Genomic DNA, 25,098 nt, shown 5'->3' with positions numbered 1-25,098 from the left:
TCAGCGGGCAATTGTCCGGGAATAGGGAGGTCAGCGATTTAGGTGGCTGGGTAGATAACGTGGCTTACGTAGACGCGAACATAATGTAGCTAGCCGGGAATGAGATATTCCGTGCCATCTTTTGAGGTGCTTACACCATGCCGTTCCGCTTAAGGACAGCACGCATTACAGCGCACCTGCTTTGAAGGAAGTGTTCCATTTCTGTAGCAAATTTTTAAAATATGTTATGAAACATCAGGACTAGATACAGAGTTACAGCACTAAGTAGTGTCATTGCAGCACCGTCAAGACATGATAAGGATGCCATTTTAAAATATTTTCTAGTCCAAATCGCACCGTCAGCGCTTTGTAACAGCACTACACTTCTTCCCTGCAGTCGCGACCTTTGTCGTCATGACAACAATTGTGTGCACCTCTTCTGGTGTGAATAAAATAACGTTTGTGATTGGTCCAGCGGGCAAGTGCCCGCTATTGGGGAATTGTCAAGAATTGGTTAAAGTTTGAAACAGTGCGTCACATGGATCATGTGATACTCCCATTCCCAAAGCCCAAATGCGCGTCAAAAAGGGCCATTGAGCTAAACGCCATAACAGATAAATGAAAGCCATAACACAAGGTTTCGTTGAATTCCTTGGATAGCAGCCTCATGTTCACATATATTTTTGTCTAAACAGATTGCTTCAAGCTTTCGTAGCACTTATCACACGACTTTTTACGCATGGGTATCTTGCAGAGATTATAGAACACACACGTTAGAAAAAGCAAGGCAAATGAAATGTGTTTCTTTCACAGTAGTGAGCATGGCGTCAAATGATTTAGCTTCCTCAGGGTCGACTTCTTCAAAGTTCAGAACGGTTTCGAGAAAACTGTTAGTACTGATGAAATTGTTCGCATCTGATGTAGCGACAAGTGAAAAGCACAAACAAAGGTAGAATACTACCTTTTAAGGAAGTGTTCCACATTTTTAACTGAAGTGGCCACCTTCAAGATCATTCGGTGCAGTTTGCCGCCCTGTCCTCCTCAAGACCCAAATCCCTCTAGGTTTTGAGCTACACGCCCGCGAAGATATGCAGGCTATTTCGGGGAGATTATTTCAAGATCGCCCAGGCAGCTATGGCGCCATTATAAAGTCACACAAATCATGCCATCTTAACAGCCATGCGGCGATCGAGGCCAGAAAAACATAATTGTCGAGCCATTCCTATCTGGCGTTTGTGAGGACGATTTCCAGATCCAACGACCATCGATTGGCTTTTAACCACTGTTGTGCAAGACACGATGACGTAATCAAACAATGACGTACTGAGGTGCACCTTTGCTAAACTGAGAAATTGTGTTGTCCAGAGCAGTCTTTCTCACTATAGAGTATACGAACAATTGTAAGTGAGCTGCTTTCATCATATCTGATGTTTGCCTCGATGTCTTCAAATGTGGAACATTCCCTTTAAGTTTTTATGGTACAAATGCCCGCGTATCTGTCGTTCTACTGGCGTGGTTACGCTCATTTTTATTTCCTTCACTTGTCCCTCTCGATCCACTCCCCGGTCGTTACGTCCAGAAATGTGGCATGAGACATGCGATTTTGACCAAGAGGTGTAACTTAGAATTCCTACCGCGTCTTTATGCATTATTTATGCTCACGGACATCACAGGAACCGACCGAGCCACGCGTCCACGCTTCCATAGCATTACAACGGTGTCGGCCGGCCTCAGTGCGGGTATTTCCTACACACCAGTGGCCGACTGCGACTAGCCTTTCAATGCCGGGGCAACGTGATTCATAACGATGAAAAAACATCCGATCCAGCTGTACTGCACGCCTCCTTTCGTGACAGGAACTCCCCACAGCAATAACGGAAGCTAATCGCCCAATAGCGCTTTCTGGTTATGTGCAGCTCGTGCCGCCACAGCGTAAATAGTGGCTTTCTTTAGGCACCGACAATCCCTATTGTTATCGTGATTCGTCATCATTGTCGAAGCAAAACTGCTGCTCGGTATTACCCTGGATCACAACACACCGCACACAAAAGCCGGCCCCGAGTATCCATCTTAGCGAAACGGCAGTGGTTTTTGGCCTTACGCAACCAAGCACAAGCGTTGTGCCAATTGCTCACAGCAGATCGCGCCCAGCCCGAACGTCAGTTGGCGGGCTGCCGGTTGCCGACGGTAATAAACTGCTGTGCACGCATTACGCAACTCCTGGAAAGGGGCCGAAATCGACGTCCCCTGCCGCACAAGTAGCGATTTCGTGCTTCTCAACCGGGCAGAACTCAAGCACCCCGTCTCCCTGGCGAGAGCCCCGCCCAAGCACTCGCACAAGCCCCGAAGAGGTCCCAGTGCAGGGTAAGTCTTGGTAGCGGATGACCCCCAGACGCGTGCAGTCTTGTCTCAACGCTCCTCAATCGCGCTCATTCCATGACCCCGAAACTGTCATCACTTGCCGTGACCACTTTAGTCGAAACCAAACACCAAGTCAGCATTTTGAATAGACAGCCTTCGTAAATATGAAGGATGTGAAGTGCAGGCAACGGCCAGGACACATATCTCAGAAAGCCATGACCATTTAATTCAAGACGGGCTCATAAATCAGGCGGCGGTGTAGAATATGGTGGACTTAAAAAAAGACTGTTTTATTTCAGAGCGGTAGTTCCGCTTACATCCACAAAGCCAAAAAACAATAAAGAACGCTTTCATGGTATTTGCTTTGCGAGTACTGTTTTATTTCCCAGTATTCAGCTGCTCCTCCTCGCGAGCTAGAACAACAGCCCTGCCTCCATGCAAAAAAAACACCGACAGAGCCAGTGTTCTGCCTGTGTTCTTGAGTCTCTAATGACGCTCTCTACTTGAAGCACCCTTAGATCCCAAATGTTTGCTTTCCTGCGCACTCCTATGACTCGTATAGCGTCAAAGGAAACCTTACAGCCTTAGGATTCAGGCGTGGGTTCCCAACGACTCTCACGATTCCACCAGACTGGTTTGGGGCGTTCTTTCCCGCGTCGCGCATCGGTGGGCTGGAGGCGCCTGCACCCCTCCCCCCCCCGCCCCCTTCCCAATCGCCGAGAGGCTGTCAGCGCTCTACCCCACTGGTAGCCGGACAGATGACGGCGTGGCCCCGTGGCTCGTTACACTGCGTGCTGTATATATTTGCATGATTGTCGGTGTGGTGTCACCTTCGTCAGCTGCCTTGAACATGAAAAGGTAATTGTGAAAAGTGCTCAGATACCTAAAATGTGATAGAATCCGGCGTTTGGTAATGTTCGCGTAAAATATTGATGCGCCATCTGCGGTCGAATTAGCTTAATGTCACGCATCAAACACGTGCTTCCAAACACTAGCATACGTACCACAAACTTTGGTTACAAATGGCATTTATTGTTTGACGGCAACAATGTGCGACACACACCGAAAGGAAGGCGTGAGTGGAGATGTGGCAACAGCAGGTACACATTCCGTTGAGAGATTGGTAGCCGCCGTTGGTACCTCAACTGCTCGCGTACAACTCGTGTATTGGAGAACGCAAGAGCAGAAGGACACACAGCGCATAGCACAGACCAGCCTCGCGGTTCAGCCTGCTTGGGCCCTGGGCCACCGCACTCGATCACGTTTTGTTGACATAGGTCTGGCGGCTCTGCGGCGCTCAGCAGCAGTAGAGAATGCAGGCAATTTCGTCGCACGCACTCGAGAGAGGCTCGTCACCGGAAGGCGAGGGCATGTCTGAGGCGCGCGCAGGCGGCCGTAAGCGGCCGCGGGAGCATATATAACGCCGACAACATGCAGGTTGGCTCAGTGGGTACAGGTACGGAACGCAGACGACGGAGCCGACGCAGCTGCAGCCGCCGCGCCCGGAGGAGGGTCGGCAGCGCGCCCGTCCCCTCCCCCTCCCCCGGCGCGGCCAGGCGTGGCGACGTGCCTCCTCTCTCGCCGTCGCCTCGCCCGGAAGTACTAACGTCGTTCAGCTGTCCGCAATGATTGGGTGTCTGCACGGAACGGAGCGCGGGTCAGATTGGTGACGTGACGGTGGTGACATGACGACAGGCACGACGCGTGCCGGTCAGCGGAGGTGTTGGGGCTTACTTCACGCACGACGGGGAACCAAACATCAAGCTGGGCAGCCAAAGGGGGTTGAGTGGCTGGAAAAGGAACTTTGAACAACGGAGAATTTCAGTTGCATTATTCAGGCATACAAAAAGGTTTAAATGTATCTAGCTTATGCCTTTATCAAGCCATCTATCAGCCCGATGACACAAACGAAGGAAAGTGCAAGAAACTGCGCTTCCAAATTGTCCGCCCCGCCAAGAAGCAGCTGGAAAGCATCATTGCATGACCAATTTTGCATGGCCTTTATGGAAAAAACAGTACCGAAAGAGCAAAGGCTTGTCGTAGCACAAGCTTTGAAAGCAGACGATAGCGATCTGAAAACACGGCAGATAAAGTGTGCACAACCACTCCACTCACAAATGACAACTGTTGCGTCGTACCAGAGCGCTCTTGATTTCCTGCCTTAATCAAACTTAAATACAGTCATCGCTGAGCTCACATCTTTAGAAAATGCACAAGTTTTTGCTGTATAATCGGAGGCCCGCTAGTTTTCATAATTGTCTTTGTAGGCAATGATCCAGTAAATCATTAAATTAAGCTTAGGGTGGGTCAAAAGTGAGGCTTATGATTACCATACGTACACAGTTCTGTTTGGAAATTCCCAACTGAGACAAAGGCTACGAGAATTAAGGCGCCCAGTTCACTGGGACATGAAAAGAAAACACCTCCATCGCCCGAACATGTCATGCAAGCCGCCTGAAGAGAGGGAATCGTCAACGGAGCCCTTTTCGAACCATGAGAAGACAGACGAAGCACCGGAGCTTTGCGAACCAGCCACCAGGAGAAGGCGAAGAGTCAGCCACCGGCTGATGCTTGGCGTTGGCGCCGTGAACGCGTGGAGAGGCAGGCAAGCCACCGTCGCGCCAATCTCAGCTGCCCGCCGCACCCAAGCGGTGCCGGCGCCGCCCGCCGCCGTTCCAAAGCGCGGCGCGCGCCCGACGTGCCGACAGCCCCGGCGACCCGACCTGACCTGACCTGACCTGGGCGGCACCAGCCTACTTTCCCGGCGACAGACCGGGCCCGAACCGGTGGCTATCGCTGCCCGAGTTAATCCACTGCTCGTCCCGACAGGACGCGTCGGCCAGGTTCATGCAGAACGGCCGCGACTGCCGGTAAAAACGGCCGGCCCCGAGCGGGAGCGGGCCGCGGCGCTCGCGCTGTCTGCAACAGGCCGCACGGCGGGTCAGCTGGCGCCGGCCGGCGTCACGAAGCGTCGGTCCTCTGCCGGCTGGGTTAGCGGGCGCTCGTAGAAGTCGACAGGCGGCGGGCGCCAGCGGGCTGCTGCTCCGGCGGGACCGATTGACCTGGGAATACTAGGCGTGCGACGACAGAGCGCTGCGGTGAGAGCGACAGCTGGTAGTGTCACGGTCTCCAGCCGCGCGAGCCGACCCACGCGTCGCGGCTCGAAGTGTTTCAGCAGGCGGGAGAGCGCGGGAGATTATTCTAGAATGATCACCCAAATGTCATAGGTGCTGAATTTTGTCTGAAATTTCCTCAAGTCAGTGATTTAGCTTCAGTCATTATGCCGGTTGACTATGTTCCTGCTGCACGACGCACGCACCTTCTTGCTCTCCCATCCTAATGAGCCGTGAGCCCGGTGGGTCGACCCGTGCGGCCAAAGGTCACGACCTTCGCCGTAGACACCGACCTACCGCGAGCCGGATCGCTCAGGCGGAGCGTCGCCTCCGTTTACCGGGGCTGCTCAGTGAGTTGTAGAACATGTCCTCGTCCATGGCGCCGACGGCGTCCTTGTAGTCGCACGAGTGTGACATGCCGCCGTTAAACAAACAGGTCCGCTTCTGCTGCGTCCTGCAAGCGGTTCATCAGCGGGCGCCGTCAGCGGCCGTGGCCAGCGCGGGGTCTCGCACTGCGTACCGCGGCAGCTCTTGTGAGACCGGAGCTCGTAACGCGGCTCCGTGAAAGCTGCCGTCGGCGGCACAGCACAGGTGATGCGAAGCGCGCCTGCTGTATTGGCGTCTGAGGTCAGTGGTGCGGAGCGAGCCGGCTATTGTCATATTTATGGCTTATTTTTTGTACATGTAGTTGCTTTGTCCGTAGTAGCCGTGTCCGATGGCGGGGTGGAAGATCATATAAAGGTCACATGCATCATACAAAGTTCACGACAGGTCTTTCGGGAGCAAGCACCTGCTCGAGTATAGTAGGCTCAAGACTACCTCAGCCCTGGGCATTGTCCCTCAAGAGATGTTTCCAGGAGATGGACGTGTTTGGCGACTGAAGCGGGACGCCTGACAAGTCAAACGCCAGCCGTAGACCCGCAATCTGAGGGTGACATCGCCGCAGTGCCTGGCCGTGGGAGCGCCATATTCCGTCGACGGTATCGAATGACTCTAATCTGTATCGAATGACTCTAAAACTGCACCGGAGTCGTCTCGGACGGGTTGCGACAGATGGCCTCGCCCACGAACTGATCGCAGCACCGCGACCCTGTTCGTGTTTTCGTGCCCCGGGCTCCCCGATAGGCGAGAGTTTGACGGCGCGTGCGCAGTTTTACACCGGCTGATTTGGCGCGGGACAACTTTATGCGAGGCGCTCTGGACGAAGGTGCCTTCAAAGTTCTGCATGCTGCCACTGGACATAACGGGTGAGGGAGCGGGGCGGAGCTCACAACACCCCTGACGGGTGTTGTGAGCGTCGGCTCGAGCTGAATGACGTGCAACTGGGGTGGGACGTTGGGCCGCTGGTGCGGTAATGGACCTGTCGGAGCACACTGTTCTGACTGCAGAGACGCTGCGTAAGATGACTGCTGTTGGCGGTGTGGATGAGCTATGTGCGTGATGTCCTGACCATGTCCTGATCTCAAGAAACGCACATGTAAAAACACGAGCAGTTCTAAAAAAAGTTCGCCTCTCAGATATTTTCCGTACATAGAGACGCAGACAATTACGGTGCATGTCGCGCCAACTTTGTGCTCGCGCGTTGGCCGGGATGCTGCATGCGTGCAGACAACACTTTCGCTCAAGTGAGGTTGCGGATATGCAAGGAAGATAGCTTGATCGCCGATCTATCTCAAGGTCTGTGGGTGGCGAGCCGGAGTCGGCAATCAGGCTAGTAGGGAAGCCCTCCGGTTTGCCGCTCGTGTCTTATCTGACACAACTGCTATCGGGTGATAGGAACACTGAAGAGTTTGTAATACACGTTCGTGCAGGTTTTGCGGGGAGTTGCATCTCATTTGCTCCACTCTATTAGCAATGTCTGTACTGTATTGCTATCTGAAAAAAATGTTTACTCTCGTTTTTGCAAGCATGATGCTTTAAACGCATTTTCTGTCTGAATGTTCTACACTAGCATGCACCACATAATCATCCCGATACGTTTTGCGAGTCGCTGTTCGCGTCTGTGATTGTTAGCCCGCCTCGACCAATCACGATTTACGGCTGCGGCAAACAAGCCAATCATGAAGCGCCGTGTAATGCGAGCCGCGGCGTTTGCCACGTCCGGTCACAGCGAGAGCGTCACTCGAAACGCGCCGCCCGAGGGACCGCTTAATTAAGGGCATCTGCCCCTGGCAGCCGGAGAGTCCGTGGGAAGCGCCGGTCAGACGCTTGCACCATGTTGACCGGAGGTGTGATGGGACGCTGGGGCACCGTAAGACTGTTGCCGAATGAGTAGCAAAGCTTCTGTGGCACGTGATGCAGTTCAGACGAGCTATAGCCGCTGGGCAATACGACGACGGCGCGTGAATGCACATAACAACGAAGGCCATCCGGACATCTCTCCCGGTGATGGCCCCAAACCGAAGCATGACAGTTTGGCGGCGCCTGGGACACATTAGATCAGCGCGAGGCGATACAATGAAAACCTACACCATGTGTGTCCGGCAAGATCACATTCCCGTATTGACACTGGCATCAGCCTGATTGCCCGCGGCGGGCAACGGCAGTGCTCGCTGGGCGCTGGGGGCGTGCCCCGGCCAAGTATCTGGCCTGCGTATCGGTGGTGTCTTTAGCACCTGGCCACGTGGGTGTCGTACACATTCCGACGTGTCCTTGCGTCGTGTAGCTAGGTTTCTGTGTCTGATCTTCTCATCTGACGTTTGGCGCATCTTAATCTTATCTGATCTGCTTGTGTAAAAGTTTCATCTGAATTTGCCTTGTCTCTGTGAGACCCGAGCGTGGATCGATCGGGGTCGGGTCGCCTCATCTGCCAGTGTAGGACGCGGACGTGCATCTGATCTGCCTGTGTGACTCTGCTGAACGTGTATCTGATCTACCTGTGTGACTCTGGCGTACCTATATCTGATCTGCCTGTGCGAATCTGACGCACCTGTATCTGATCTACCTGTGTGACTCTGCCGCACCCGCACCTGATCTGCTTGTGCGACTCTGCCGCACCTGTATCTGATCTGCCTGTGTGACTCTGCTGCACCTGCATCTGACCTGCCCGTGTGACTCTGCCGCACCTGTACCTGATCTGCTTGTGAGACTCTGCCGCACCTGTATCTGATCTGTCTGTGTGACCCTGCCGCACCTGTATCTGATCTGGCCAGCCCGCAGGTCGTCGAGCAGCCGTCGGATGAGTCCTGCCTCGGAGCCGCTGCCGCCCTGGCCCGCCTGCGGCTCGCCGTTCACGCTGCGGCGCGGGCGACACGCGTCAGACGTCGCCACGGTCAGACACGCACACACCGGGCACGCGGCTCAGACACTACAGCGAGAACAGTGCGCACAGCCAGCTGGTTGGGATGCCGGGCGCTGAAGATGCCGTCGGTCAGCTGGGCTGGGGTGTCGGGGTGCTGGAGATGCTGTCGGCCGGTTGTGAGCGGCGGGCCTTCCGAATGACCTCGCGTAGTTGCGTGGCTGCGTGCGTGCCTCATCGGCTCAAAGACTGAATCAAACACTGGATACGCGGTTCAATGAGGATCTCAGCGCAGTATTGTGTACTCGTGATTGGTGCGTTGTTGGTGAAGATGTCTGCGTGGACCACATCGAGATGGTCCCACGTAGATCATCTCGATATGCCCCACGCAGAGATTGCTTGTACTTCTAAGTAATGGGAAGAAGCTCGGACCTTGATACGCGTACCTGGGCTTGGCCCTTAAGAGGCTCGCGTGGTAACACTGCATTAGCTCGTTCATCTTTTATTCAGCTAAGCTCGCGTGAAGACGGCGGTGCACGAGTCAGCTTCATTGCCTGTAGGCACACAACCTGAAGTTTTACCTGCACCGAATCAGACCACGCTTAGCCAGGAAGAGATGGCTCGTTTGGGATAACTTCCTACCCAAAAGAAAATGAAGAGGGACTTCATCGATGTCGCACCCACACCTGGATCTCCTCCTTGGGCGTACGATTCAGCAGCAGCACGAAACGTCGTACTTCCAAGGCTCCGACACGTGCCCACCGTCGGACCCGCGTTGTGACCTGAGGTAGGGGGAGGGGGGGGGGGGGGCAGGGTGGACAGGCTCACCTGTACGGGACGTAGGTGTCGTCCAAGGGTGCTGACCGGACCTGGACCAGAACAGCTAGCACCACCAGCAGGAAAGCGACTACCGCCGCTGGTCCAGTGCCACAGCCGGCCATCCTACCGAGGTCAGGTCACCGTCAGGGCCACCGTCACACGGGCGGCGGGCGCCGGAGAGCACCACTCCTGACCCAGTGTCACCCCTGTCGAGCCCAGGTCACTGTCAGAACCCCCACAGCAATAGCAGCGGCTCGGTCACAGCTGACTCGACTCTGTCGTAATGACGTAACCCCCCCGGCCGGCACGGAAGGAGTCGTCCGGTCTCCATCTCACGTAGGCTTCATGGATGACGACGAGGCATATACAGACATGTTACTGAGTCGTTGTAGGCGCAGAATGTGGAAACGGGATGCCTTGAATTCATTTGCTATCAAGAGAAACGATTTTCCCCACCACACGCCTCTCCCTGTGATAATGGGTGCTGAAAATACTACGAATCAGTTCTTAAATTGCGCTCAGTCTCTGTAATTTCATATTGCCGGGAAAATGCAATGCTCTCTTTCAAAACGGCGGCTCAATTTTAGTGACTTCGTGCACATTCTGCACTAAGTAGCAGGTGTCGTTGGGGGCTGGGAGCGAAAGTTGCATCTCATAGTTGCCAGGCATTCTGTCCTACTGCTTGCCCTGGTCGGCTCATAACGTTCGCATTGTTATTGGTTGGAGTTCTACATCACTGCGAAATAAACAGCTGGCATGCAAATTTAATGATGATATTCTAAGTAATTCACGTAAAAGCTCTCCCTTGCGCGCGCTATCACTACAGTTTTTTTTATTAGTTATACATCTGGCAGCAGGGTCTACTAAATTCGATCGTATTTGCTCTTTAGACATTAGAGGGAAAACAAGTATGCGGTAATGTGACAATAATAATAGCCATTGGACCTGAAAAGTCATGCTAAGGGATAAATATGACAATCTTTTGAGATTTGGAGGCCTGCAGTCGCTAAGGTTACCATGCCGTCGCGATTAAGTGTGGCGAGGGAAAGCCAAACTAAAGTAGTACAGCGCTTTTCCGACTCCACGATCCTCGATGACTCATCCTGGCGAATAACGACACCCGAACCCAGTGCCCTGGTCCTCCCACCCGTCGGCAGATCATTTAATCATCAGCATTACTGGATTCCGTGCCGCGAACATAATGCGACCCCGCGCGGGGAGCATTATGAGGGCGGCGCGTGAAACAAGCCTGACTGCGAGTTCTCCTCGGTGAGGCCTGTGACCACTGGGGAGCCCGGTATGGATGCGTTTCCCACGAACCGGCGACGTTCTCTCGACCCTCTAAGCCGCACCAATCCGCATGGCACAGTGTCACCGTTACGAAGCGGTGCCAATTTGTCGGCGCATATTGGCGTGACTAATCGAACTGTTGTCAGCGCGCCGCCGGCAGCAGCGCGCCACCAGAGACCCCTGACCTCCCCCCCTCACCGTCATCGTCTGTCGCGCACGACCGTCCACACAGCAGCAATCCCCCCTTACCCCCCCCCCCCCCACCCACCCCCGCCTTCCGCCTCCGTCAGATCGGGGAATCCAGCGAGCATGACCGCGTCTCTCCATCTAGATTTAGCGTTGCCCTTTCACCTAAGCCTAGAAACGCCGCTCTTCCCGGGTTTTGTGACGTCATTGCCTTGGCTTTCTGCGGTGTCTTCCCTGCCATAAGCAGACGAACAAGCGCAAAACTGACAGGTGCGAAGAGGGTTTCCCTTTGGGTGCGGTCCCAACACCGGGAGGGGGACGATCCTGGTGAGGTGGAGCGAATGCGCGGAGCCAGATGACCCCTCAGTGCAGTTGCAATGTTTTGGTTTGGAACCGTCCGTGAATAACTTTTTTCCTCACCGGTGGCCGAATGCTCAGATAAGCTAATATGAAACGGTACCAATGGCGGAATGTAAAGCCGTGAGCGATGGTGTGCTCCACGGCTGTGACCTAACTCGCACAGAAAAATGTAAATTCACCACAACTTGGTATTTATGCCGCACAGACGTTGGAAAAGGAAGCTCAGCTTCCAGATGAAAACTCCCAGACGACAATCACAGGAGTGGAACTTGCCGGGCCTTACGAAAGCGCCGCATAAAACTTATGATCGCCCAAGTACTCGAAACATTCAGGAAGCTACGCACTCAAGACCTAAAATCCTTTAAAACTTAAACTTCGTCTTTAATCTACCAAAATCACCTCTAATTTGCTTCGTCTTTAATCTACCGTCACCTTTAATCTGCCAAAAATTCAGCACCAAGACCGTCCATTTTATCATCGATTAAAAGTAAATGTGCACCTGAGCTGTGCTGGATCCTCTGGCAGCGTTTTGATGCCAGAAGATCCAGCACGAAGTTGACGAGTTACAGAGAACGGGTAAGGCCTGTGCTTGAGGCCGACAACGATCTTTAACTGCCCACACCATCTTGTTCATTTGCTGCTCAGACAGTTCTGGCTTGCGGTTTGTTATGGAAGCAAGCTGTCATTTCTTTATGAAGAGCAAGTCCCTTTGTTATCGTCATGGGATTGCATATAATATATTTATGAATTTTCTTACGTGTCGCTTAAAGAAATATTCACACTTACACGAAATGGCCAAGTTATTCTCTCCATATCATAGGGCCCGTCGATGGCCTCTATGCTAATCAATCCAGCACCATATATCCCTGATGGCGTGTAATCCTATGAAACTTTATTGTGAGAGCTTTCTCAGATCCACGCATCAAGGAAAATAAGGAGATGCTGCACGGTAAGACACGTAAGCCGTAACTATGACAGACTAAAACTAAAGCAAGCACAAATGATTTTTTCAGGATCGTAAGTATACGTTGTACAGCGATAGGCCAATCAGTTGAGCATAAAACTAGGCGTATTTTTAGGGACGAAGTTGTGACTGGAAAAGAGGGCTGCTTGTGAGTTCGTCCTGTGTAGATTGCCATTCGGTAGTAAACCGCCAATTTTATATTCACTTGGTCTATTTTACACCAGCTACGCCTATACGTTTTTTTTTCTTAATGGAGACAGCAAACGGACCATGCGTGCAAAGAAAAGGCAGCATGTGGACAGAGCTAGAGAGTACAAATCATTATTGGGATATAGAGACAAGGGCTACGGCTCACTTGGATTTAGTATACTTATTCAATACGGCTCGCACCTTCTGCTTAGAATGGATCGATGGCATACTGAATGCATTTCAAGCAAATGTTGCACTTTTAGATGACGTCTTGACCGGAGGCAGGCAGATTGGACCAACGTATGCTCATAATTACAACACTGTTGAAGCATACACCGTCACATTTCTTGAAACGCAGCTGTTCATCCGGGCCATTACATGCTAAACTAATCATACCGGGCACATTTTTGAAAACGACAAAAAGGGCTAATAACGCCAACCGCCGATGACGCTCGTTGATTCGATGGACGTGACGTCATACACGATGTGACGAAACGGGACAAATCTTTTACAGCATACTTGCAATTCTTTACCTTTTTTGAAACAGAGAAATGTGGTGACCATGTCCAGTGTAGTGTGCCTTATCACGTTTTATCACGTCGTGCAAAACACTTTTTTTACTCCTCCCCTCCTTCCTCAAGATAGGTGGTTTGTATGGTTTGTATGTAATGGTTTCCGAACGGCACGGCGTAGCCGCGCCAAATTTTGCATAGCTGTAGACAATTGAATATCAGATCGTTTGCCATCAAAAATTTAGATGCACCTTGTAAGGTTGCTGACCTATGGCAGGTCAAATTCAGGCCATGTTTTCAGCGAAGGCAATTTCTAGAGAATCGTTCAATCTGATCCAACAACGGAGTGTTAGACAAAGCCACACATCTCTGAGATGCTTTCCTAGGCAACACACAATTAAATGAGCAAATTTCATTGACCTAAGGTCAGATATGAAGGTCGAACCAAGGTCAAAACCAACCTGTTTTGTTACTCTAGGGCTTGCTGTATGGGACAGTTTCTGGTGCTCATTTTGAATTTATTAATAGCAGGAACTGCATTTTACATCGTTCACGGACTTTTTAGAGGTCAGAGTAGGTCACTGACCTAAAATTACTCAGGTCAACATTTTGTTTTGGCAACATACTGCCTAGCGTACTCTTTGTCGCATAGTCAAATGCAAAACTCAAAGCAATCTTGTATGATTTTGGTCACCTTGACCTTCAAAAGGTCAAACAAGGCTACTGACCCTAAATGAGCATGCCACCCTTTGCTTAGGAACGGTTCTCTAGGTTCTGGGGGCACTTTGGAGACCAACCTGGGACTTGACCTTGTTTGACCTTATTTGACCCGAAGATCATAACCTAGAAACATAAAACTGTGACCTAAGTGAGTTCACATACATGTCAACACACCCTGTAAATTTGATATTTCTAGCTTTCTTTGTTCCCGAGATCTCAGGGGATGTCATATTGACCCCTCACCCGAGCAAAACGTATCTGGTCGGTTACCCGGGCGCATGTTAAGGTTCACATCGCGATACTAGAAAGCTTTATACCACAGGGGAATCGACGGGCATGTCGATGCTTGTCGATATCGCATCAGGTGTGGGGTTAGAGCTGTCCAAGTTGAAACCGAAAAGAAATTCGAAACTATGCCAGGGCAGGTATTGGAAAACAGCCAGAATAATTTAAGCTGGCTATCTCAACTTCATCAAGATCAGAATCAATGTTATAAGTTTAAGTGTAAGGTATTCTAAGGTCAGGGTTATGAAGGGTAGTGGATCACCTGAAATGACCTTACTTGGAAGCAAAAGCGTAGTTTGTCTTGTTCGACCCAAACAGACGGGCCAGCCCCAAGAGACACTGAAAAGTGAGTCGTGGGAAATTGGATCCTCATGTATCATAACCGTTTTAAAAATGTCCTCTAGCACATAGGGTGTGAATTTGATAGTGCTGTTCATCTACCCGGAAGGCATCAAAAGCGGTAACGCTGGCGAGGGCCAAACAGTTTTTTTGCTGTTGTACAGATCTTACCCAAAAGGCAGGCCTCTAGCTAGCGCCGTGGGTTCAAGCGCTGTGCTGAGCTGAATTAATTAGGGTCGCACGCAGACCATCCAAAGCTTCTTAGCTAAGCAAGCATGCAAGTTACAGTTAGAAGCGATACGATCTGCACGCGCTCACGTCAGTGTTTGCAGCCCGGGCGGAACCTTACCCTTTGCATCGACACAGCCAAGGCCGCTCGGTCCCTTAACTCCTTGGCATCCTTGAGGCCCCCGTTGAGCATGTTAAGTTTTTCCTTAAACGCTTAGTCGGAACGTTTTGAATTAATTAGTTTCCGGGATCAATGCCCATGCTCAGCAATCCTCGCTGCGTGAGCCCTGATTACACCATTCGATGTAAACTTTGCAACAGCGCAACGCAGGTCAAGATCAATGCAGCGCTTTGATTTGCAGCGTACGACAAATTCTCTCTGGTTGCTCCTCATGCAGCATGTTTTCCCCTATGCGCATAAAGTACACGTGTCCTTCCCAACCCCTGCAAGTGATATCTCACGGTACCTTTGCTCGTCGAGCCTGCCCGTATAGCTTTTTCACGCCGAAGCGTGATCAAGGGTCGCACATCGTTACCATATTTGAATATTGATGACCCATACCGCGCCAACCGAACCACTGCCGAGACTTCCTTGCCCAATGCCACTGCCAGCATGCACGCACAGGACATATGGGCGAACAGAACAGTTCAATGTCCTAGAGGAGCAATCCCAGACGAGCCACGGACAAAAATGCAGTCAACTTGGCCATGACATGTAAGCCATGTTTCTTTGCGTAATTAACGCATTGCGAAGGAATGGTGAGTAGCACTAAGGTTGATGATCACGTAATACGTCTGGCGATACACTAATCGAAATATAGGTCGAAAGCCAGCACCTGATATGGGAATGAATATCGAGCAAGTGGCAAGCTAAGGCGATCAGGCACTATAGGTGTTCGCATTAAACTTAGAGGTAGCTATGCTGCCGGCAATGATGGACTTACCTAATCTAATGTCTCAGCCATTAACAAAACCGCATGAACTAGGCTACAAAAAACTCTTCCACCGCTGGGAAGTTTGAAAACTAGGTATTTTGCTTAAAGATGAAATTAATCTGGCATTTGAGATGGATGAAAGCCCGTGTATTTTCGTCACTGCATAGCGAGCTGAGTACCGATTTGACGGACATCAAGGTCTTGCCAGCAAACAGAGATATTAAAGATAGCTTTTCATGCTCGGCAAGCTATTCTGAAGTCAAAAGTTGTCCTCTATGTCGCATTTGGAGCTGCTGGCTAAATGTTGCATGCATGTCACAGGACAGAATCCCGAACAAAAGCACGAAACACAGAACCTGTGAGTCCCACGACCGCGGTTACTCAGCCCAGCACATGACACTGTTGGTTGATCCGTGTCATCTTACCAACTGCGTTGGCGGACAAAGCACTACAAACACAGCCTGACGAGGTCACTGTTTCACAGTGCCGCACTGTATCACAGAGGTCACTGTATCGCAGCGCCCCGTTCATTCTGAACAAGCCGATTTGATGGCAAACTATCTAATGACTTTACTACTGACAGGCGGCCTTCATCACCGTTGATGACGACTGGCGCAGCAAACCTATTGGCCTGGAGCAAACCGGGATGCGGAATTTATGGGCACTGAATGCGTGGCGTGATTGAATAGTCTTGGCGGGTGCGGTCTCTGATATTGGCACCAGTCACGCTGGCACCGCGGCCTGTGTATCGTAAATGATGCCGGCTAGCTCGTCTGATTCGCAGGTGCGAGCTAAGATGGCTGTTTACTTGCAATCACTTGTGTGTTTGAATGGGGCGCGATGCGTGATGCCTGTTGACTTGAATTCGTCTGCATATACACGTATTTTTGAGTATTCTAATTCTTGGTTAGATTTGCACTGTATTGAAGTAATGGCTAGCCATTGCTCCTTGTTTAATCCCCTGAATGTTGGTGGCCTGTAAAAACTGTGACGCGCTGTTTCAAAAGAAAACCTGCAAAGTTGAGTAGGATCGGCAGGCAATTTTGAATTTAATGCTGATATCCGTTTCGGCGAAAGGATTCTCCCTAAATATCAACGCATCTATCTCTCAATTGCCCTGGCTTTTCTACGAGGCATAAGGCTATCACTGTTGTCTTATCAATATGCATAATGTTCCTCGCAGATGTACCTAACAACTTACGTAATCTATCTCTTGGTGCATTGGAGGTCCGTTATTTGAAGCAGAACAACTCATACGACCGAGAAAAGAACAGAAGATCCAGTTCTGTCTAGCTGATATCAGGTATGAAATCGTCAGGAACAAATCAGTTTTTTTGGCTTGTGTCCGGGAGATTTGACCACGATATAGCCTCAGATATGATGTTTACATGCAGCTTGGTATTGCTGCACACAGTTGCAGCTGTTGCCAGGCGAGGGGTGGTTGTAATATCCTAAAGGACATTTTTGGCGTCTCTAAAAAAGGAATGATGGCTCCGTGCAATATGATATAGTTTATTTTACGTTAATTGCACATGCGACGCAAGCAGTTCGGTCCCATGTCGTATTTAGCTATTAAGCTACGGTGTCATCCCTAAAAAGTTCAATTCTTTACCAAATGACCGGTAAAAGGCCAAACGAAGCCAATGACTTCTGATAACCTCGTTTAACATCTGAACAATACTATGATACTTTTATTGCACAACATCTGATTCAAATGGATGGTCTTGTGTCTATTCGGATAATATATTTTCTTGCATGCTTTCTACATCCCGCATCCTTCCGACTTTACGTTACCGAATGCTATGGTCGACCTGATCTGAAAAGTTACCAGTTTACACTAGGTGATCACACACAGGTGCCGGTGGATTCTCTAGACACAAAGCCACTCACAAATTTTAGTTTGGCGAGTCTACCTCAACTTGGAGCCGTATGACGACGGGCTTATTATACCCTCACGAACCATGTAGGCAGTGATAGCTCCTATCAGGTGAGGGCCAGTGCCATTTAGGGAACCAACCCCCTTTTTTGGCAATACAAATACTACCGCAGCGCTGAAGTCTGCGCTTCGAAACAAAACTGTGTATAGCTTTAGATGATAGTTGGGTTAAAGAACTGGTAACGCTGCTAACCTAAAACGAACTGGTAGCGCTGCTCACCAGCTAGGTCAGCATTTATGCCCCATTTCAGAAGCCACGCACCGTCTGACATTGCCACTACTTGGCCCGCGGCCATCAACATCAGCTGTCTATGCTGTGCCGCATAGCATCGCTGGCCTGCGGCAAAGTCTAACCGGCGAGATAACCAGCCGCGGGGAGGCCGCCGTTACGACGCTGACAGGTTCCCACGCGCGTGCGCTCGGGTAGAGGTCAGGGAGGAGCGCAAGAACGGCACAGGGCTGTCGACACCATAGCCATCCGCTCGCGATATGGCCGGAGTTGTCCAGTAGTTTCACTTTCCGGCACCCAGAAGCGTGGAAGCGCAGCGGTGCGGAGGAACAGCATCAAGTGTAGGCGAGAACGCGATGGTGTGAGAACGCGCAGCATATGGTGAGAACGAAATCTTACCGAATGAACTGCAGTTCACAAATCATGCCGCAATGCCCAGATCGCGTTCTGTGTTTTTCACCCCCCGGTCTTATCACTCGTTGGTGTTTTTTTTCATCTTGCTGTTTTGGGGACTCGATGGTAAATAAACTAAAAATACAACTGTTTTTGCGTTTCTTTTACCCTTATTGAAAACACCTTTGATCCCTAAGCCATGCCCATTCCGTTTCTTTCTCACCCAGTCCTATCCAAATGCGTCCTTAGATCCACTGTTCGCAGTGAATGCAACTCAAATCACGCAACTTAAATAACCCATGGATTGCAGTGCATTAAACGGTTTGATATGTGCTACAATCGCAGAGGAATTCTAACCCCGAATTTCTTCCTAGATGTGCTCTTTATCTCTCCGATAGAAACGCCCCCATTTCTAAAACACACAAAAGTTGTCAATACAAGTCTCCAATTTAATTTCGAACATTTGGTCTGTTGCCAGTTTACAGCTCCAACAACGTCTCGCGGGGGTCAGAGAGCAATTCTCTTTGCATCCTCATTGCCCGAAACGACCCCCGCAGGCCTTCGCTCCACCATCGGAAACACCGAGCCACGGTGAGGTCAACAAGGCGCCCGCACGGCAAAGAAACTGCCTGTGTAAGACGAAATTAAAACACGGTTCGGGCAGCTCCTAAACTCCAGTCAACGGTAAAATCAATGCAAAGTACACGCTAGTCAGGGGCATACTGAATCAGAGTGTAGTGTGACACGGCTAAGCAAAACTACACCCGCTATGGATGATGCATGGCACATGGCTTAACACTGAACACGAATCTAAATGGGGCTATGCGCCTCCTGAGATCCATTATAGCTTGTTGTTGTGAGAGATGCTCCATACAGTGTCTTCGGGGAGAAATGATAGCTCGAGGGACAAAGTGGATGGCGACGGAGGGCGGTAAAAGTGTATCTTTGCCTAGTATTCTCTCGTGTGGCAATAACTTAGCACAACTAAACTAGACGAGCGGTCATCTAGCTAAATGACTCGGATGTAATTGGCCGCAAGTGATCGCGTGTTAGGGATGCCACGTTTATCCCATCTACACAACCGTGATGACACGAGCAAAATATGCTGCCAGCACAGCTTGTCACACCTGCCTGGCTGGACTCAGGTGCACATTAAACCACACTGCTCATTCATATGAATTTCACCAGATGTAACGGTGGAACGGAAGTCGACTGAGCGCGCGGCATCATGGCGTTGCTCATGGCATGGCCGAGGCTTACGGGCAGTTTAACTCCTGCGGCAACGTCGGCATTATTCCGGGACGGGGAGGGGGAAGAGGGGGAGGGGGGGGGGGGGGGTAACAGCCCGTATTCAACGTTGGATATCAACTATGGCGTAGTAGGAACCTGGGCTTCCTAACAACAGATGCACTCTTGGGGTTGGTTTTGTTGAAAGGCCACCAGGCTCTCAGGATCTTATCTCAGGCTCGTTCGCTGCTTTTCGCTTCGTTTCAAGAGCCGATACGGGACGTGCCTCTGTGACGTGGCCTTCAGTGATTCTTCTGGGAGTTGTTGAGCCGATATTTGCTCGGGCTTGCCTCTAAAGACCTGATGGGTCGTCTCTTGGAACTTCAATGGGATGTCTGCAAAGCGGATACTGCCAGTCGTGGCAGTGCCAAAACCAGTTATGCCGTTCCAGATCCACAAAACTCACTGATAACCTTCACTTGAGTACGTTCGCGGTGGATGCGAAATCACGTTTGCTGCCCGCGCGGGTCTGAAATGACAATGTGTCTGCCAAACTACCATTGTAATGATCAAGCGCCTCCATCGAAATTGTTCAAACGCGGCTGTTGCAGAAGAATGCTACGGGAAAGCGGTCCCAATACACCAACTGGCCGACGGATTGCTAGAGAGGTGATGGACCGCCGCAGCAAAGTTCCGTCTCAGCGCTGGCAGTGGGATGGGAAGACAGGACCTCCACTGACAACGTGCTTTGCTGGAGGCCGCTGAGAATGAGTCCAGCCGCAAGACATCTCCTAGTTGAGTGGACAGCTACTAATAGTAGTGTAAAACTGGTGAGTTCAAACCAAACGTGTGCGAGGGAAGGCGATAGGGGATGGTCCACCCGCTTTCCACGCAAACTTGGCATTAGCGCTACGGTAACAGGCAAAAACAATTAAGTTTTTGAGGAATCTAGCCATATGCTTCGTAGGGCGTGTGCACACGCTCCTACGCCTTCAGAATCGATTTTAGTCAAGCGCCGTCTGTTGTGGAAGCAGCTACGTTTGTCTTACTTAAACGGTTGACCTGCTCATTTCCGTTTTCAGAGCCACGACTCCATTTTAAACTCGGAGAACATCTTTTGTGCAGGCAATAAGTTATGTCTGTTTCCTTCTCTAGCTTTAGGTCAACCTCTTTCCCGGATCATTAAGTTCAGGTTGATGAGAGGCTAGAGAAGCAAGATGAAAGATGACCTAAAGGACTTAAATATGCTATTTAATACTAGATAAATATAATTGGACGAGCAAAGCTTTTTCGATAAGCAATATCACGTTCTTCTGGATCTTTCTATTTCATTATGAGCTTAAGGTTGTTTCTATATCCCTCTGCATGTTGTTTAAGGGGGCTCTCCAGTTGAACGATCCAAGAATGACGCTACTTTATAAAGATGCTTCATAACAAATTAAAAAAAACAACTTCATATTGGATGTAGGATGCAAAAAGAAGACCTTTCACAGAGCAGTCGTTTTTTTTGTCCAGCATTTTGACACTCCACCACTTGACACCACCACTTGACACTTACATGTGCAATCATGCGTTGAGATTGCGAACACGCGCATGCGCGTGTAACCTACGTCTTGGCAAGACATGTCCCTCCAATATCTTAAAAAACCACCAGCTGAAAGGTTTTGGCGGATGATGTCTAAGCTCCATCGCTCGTATAAATCGAGGCAACAAAACCCATTATTCGTGTCAGATATTCATGGAATAAACACTTCCTGAAACGCTTCGAGAAACTGTGAAGCATTCAGGCATGAAAATGAATATGTGACTGGAGAGCCATGTCTAACACTGATGCGCACTATTTTTGGTCATCGAATGCGTTGACCCTGCAAAAATTGACATATTTTCAGAAAATTTAAGGGAACTTATGCTTCCAAAAACATTTTGTAGGCACAACATATCTTTAACATCTGGAATTAGGCAATTCTGCAATTGTGGGTGGACTGTAATACCGTTGCCTATAACCATGGTATGCTGGAAGTACCACTATTCTATGCTCACCCTCCCCCCTACGTCGTTTAAGGCCAAAACCTCGCTCAAGTATCACGGTGCCTACTACTGGCAAATATTAGATATCGAATGAATCGACAGGTTGTGCTAAAGTTTTAAACATTTTCAACTCACCAGCAATTTTCCAGTTCATACGATCTCTTTAAGGAACAACGTGGCGTCTCCTGACTAACTCATCCAGTAATGTTCAGACTTACGTCCGGAGTACATCTTCCCACGTTTAACCCATGTTATGCTGAGCTCTTCGCGAACCGAACCCATAAAGAGAGCGCGAACGGTCTCGCCAAGTCATCAGAGGTTCAAGTGTTATATAATCTCGAGAGATGTTTCTTCCGCTTTTTCATTTGTTCCTTTTGCCCTGTACTGGCTCCCTCTGCGCTCTCCCCACCGGTCCACAAAAAGTTGCATATGAAACGAGGTTGAGATGGAGTTCTTGTCACCATGCACAAGCTTGGTTGATGTTTTTTGTAAACGGGGAATTGAACAGAACAGACTTCGGTCGCCTCCATACATTAACTCAGATGCGCTGACGATACTGACAGCGACGGAATCGAAAAGCAACTGTCATATCGTATGCATGACTTGAATTGTCCACCAATCCGTTTCTGTGCCAGAAACATCCGCTAGTAAAGCGGTCGCAGCGTCCTAAATCCCACCATCGAAGCCAATTTCCAGGGCCCATGAGCCGCACAAGCGCCACGGCTCCAGTGCAACTGCGACGGAGTCGGCTGGCCGTACCTGTTGTGGTTCCTCTCGGCGACCGGTGACCTGAACTGACCCGACGTGACCTCTGGTGTGCGGGACGCGACTGGTGGCGCCCGGTCGGCCGGCGGCCACTATATACCTGACGTTATCGGCCGTGCCCGCGCTCCTCCCGCCCCCGCCCGACCGACCGCTCGCCAGCCCCCTGCGCACGCGCACATTCCAGACGCAGCCACGCGCAGGCCCCCCTTACGCACGCAAGCGTGCACATGTTTGCATACGCACACGGACACTAAGTCTTCTCACAAGGGTCGAATTGGCCAGTAGAGGAGCGGTCGTCCCAAATTATTATCAGGAAGAATCCAATTCGTCCTCCAAATGCAGCGAACGCATTATAGACATTGGTGTGTAAGCCAGGTAGTTTTCAATTACTCTAACCCCTCTCTGGGCCAACTCACATGTGATCAGGCACAAACCGCGCCGACTTCCGGCTCATATGAAAGCAAAAATATCAAATAAGACAAATTTCAAACATGACGACAAAAAACATAACAAATATTACAAATTCTGACAAATGCACCACATTTCAGATGACGATTATTCGCCCGGTGAGTAACGCCATAAGCGTTAGTCACCCGACTGTGTAACGTTGGTCACCCGAATGTGTAACGTTAGTCACCCGACTGTGTAACGTTAGTCATCCGGCTGTGTAACGTTAATCACCCGACCGTGTAACGTTAGTTACCCTATCGCATGTCCTATCTCTTGTCCGTTCGAGATTGAGCGTGCGAACATTATCACAAGCAACATTGTACGGGTAACGCACGCTTATAATTTTTTCTGTATGATAGACACCAGTGTCCGCTGACCTTTTGGCTATCCTTCATGGACCCGAATCATTAAAATCTTTCCACTTAGCCGTCAGAATTCCAGGTGGCCCTTATCAGCACCGTGCATTGGTTGCTAGGGCGTAAGGACCTGAACACTCGGGACGTTCGTGAGGTTAATATGATGTTGATGGCACTTGATGTTCGTGGTAGGTAGCCTTCCAACCTAATACTTGGCATGGGCCATACTAAACTTCCAGCTTAGCTGCCAGAATTTCGGGAAACCTTGAGAGAAGTATCTGGCGCTAGGATACGAAAGCTCAATGGGTCACTGCACCGTGGTTGTGGCAGTGTCTGCACAGTTCCGGATCATTTTCTGGATTCACGTCTCTGCCCTTGTTTGTTGGGCTTTGCTCACTTGTGACGTCAACACAGCTTCCACACGCCGTGTTTTGACAATACAAGCGATGTTTGCTTGACAGCATCGCTTAATCAATGCTTCGTGACGTAATGAAGGTCGCTTACTGTCAGCATCGTAATGCTAAGAACTCTGAATTCAAAACGTTTATAAACCAGAAGCTTATGAAGGGACTTTCTTGCTTACATCAAGAAAACAAGCTATGAAGACCAATGGAGGACAGCATTACACCTAATTACGGGGATTCTTAGTTTATCCAAGCTTTGGTCCGACCTATTTGAACTAAAACTGTCTTTAGCGACAGAGCTGATACGAACTTGATTTTAAAATTTCTGAGCACACGTGAAATGGAGTGGAGAAAGAAAAACACTGCAAACTTCAGGAGGCCAGCGCGACATTTCTACGGTTATTCCCGGAAACGTCACTGGGGACGGATATCTACCGCCGTCAGTGCAATGGTTGAGGTAAAAACAAATCCATTTATCCACAGCGAGAACTATATTCTCCATGGATTTGTGCCCCGTGGTGGATTCGGTCATGGTGAAGTCTAAGTCTGAAACAGCTACCCACATGTAGTTTGTGCTCCCAAGTTTTAAACTCTGAACTAAATGCATGTGATGTACATCGCTGTACCCTTACTCACACACTGGATCGAAAAGCTTCTCACATTACTCATATTAGAAGGGATATTAAGGGGGGGGGGAGGCGTCGGCAACAAAATGGCTCAGGTTCGATTGATTCTGCGTTCCCCATATCTGCGACGCTATTCGACGACTGGCAAAACGTACTTTGTTTGTCTCGCATTCTTCGTCGGTACAGTCCTGCACACCTGAATTCGAGCCATACCTCGCCCCGCAAAATCGTTCACCAGCGCGCTCCGGCGCGGGACTTCCCCGGCGCCTCGAAGCCAGGTACCGTGCTTCCAATCAGCACGATCTGTGGCAAGAAATTCTTTGCTGATCCCGTAAGCCTTCAGGCCGTTCCCTGACTTCACCGTGATGAAATTCGCGATAGTCCCCCTGGCTGGAACCGACCACACGGTAAGATCCAGTGGCACTTCCAGACTCTCCGAGGTGCTACACTGACTGGAAATGTTCCTGGAGTGTCGTGAGTTTCTGCCTCTTCACCCCGCACGGATCGTCCTCGTCGAAGAGCGACGACCGACCAGTTTTTCGCTGAGATGCCGGAGCTGATTGATGAACTTCTTGGAGGTCGCCTGCGACATTTCAGCATCCGAGTAGTTTCTCAAGCTCTACAGGGAGGCCAAGTCGTGCACGGGAGCTTAAACCGTTAACACGCGCTCGGGTGGGGTCAAACTGACCGCCCCAAAGGTTTTTCCCGAATGGTTTCCGAACGGCGCGGCACAGCAGCGCCAAATTTTGCATAGCTGTAGAAATTGAATAGCGAATCGTTTAGTATAAAAAATTTAGGTGCACCTTGTAAGATCGCTGACCTATGGCAGATCAAAATCAGGCCATGGTTTCAGCGATCTCTATTTCTAAAGAATCGCTCAATCTGATGCAACAACAGAATGTAAGACAAAAACGTATGCAGTAAAGTCTGGCGCTCATTCAGAATTTGTTGATAACAAGAGCCGCATTATACGTCTTCCACGGGCTTTTTAAATGTCAGAATAGGTCACTGACCCAAAACAACCCGGGTCAACGTTTTGTTTTTAGGAGCATACTGCCCAGCGTAATCTTTGTCGCTTATTCAGATGCAAAACTCAACTTGCTCTTGTATGATTTTGGTCAACCATGACCTTCAAGACGTCGAACAAGATCACTGACCTTCAATGG

At 50.1% G+C, this 25,098-nt stretch overlaps 1 protein-coding gene across 1 annotated transcript; it reads right to left on the bottom strand.

The window, feature by feature from the left end:
- Window positions 1–3,370: 3,370 nt before the first annotated feature.
- On the bottom strand, window positions 3,371–22,155 carry LOC119092068 (uncharacterized). Its single transcript, XM_037215031.1, has 5 exons — window positions 22,091–22,155; window positions 9,520–9,633; window positions 8,587–8,688; window positions 5,751–5,907; window positions 3,371–3,977 (listed from the first exon to the last, which is right to left on the bottom strand). Exons 2-4 carry the CDS (start codon window positions 9,630–9,632, stop codon window positions 5,766–5,768), a joined length of 357 nt encoding a protein of 118 aa, XP_037070926.1. The 5' UTR covers window position 9,633; window positions 22,091–22,155; the 3' UTR covers window positions 3,371–3,977; window positions 5,751–5,765.
- Window positions 22,156–25,098: the final 2,943 nt, after the last annotated feature.

This window comes from Pollicipes pollicipes, unplaced genomic scaffold (genome assembly GCF_011947565.3).
Source record: "Pollicipes pollicipes isolate AB1234 unplaced genomic scaffold, Ppol_2.1 Scaffold_3447;HRSCAF=4054_pilon_pilon_pilon, whole genome shotgun sequence".
NCBI lineage: Eukaryota > Metazoa > Arthropoda > Thecostraca > Pollicipedomorpha > Pollicipedidae > Pollicipes > Pollicipes pollicipes.
This window is presented reverse-complemented; position numbering and strand designations above follow the sequence as displayed.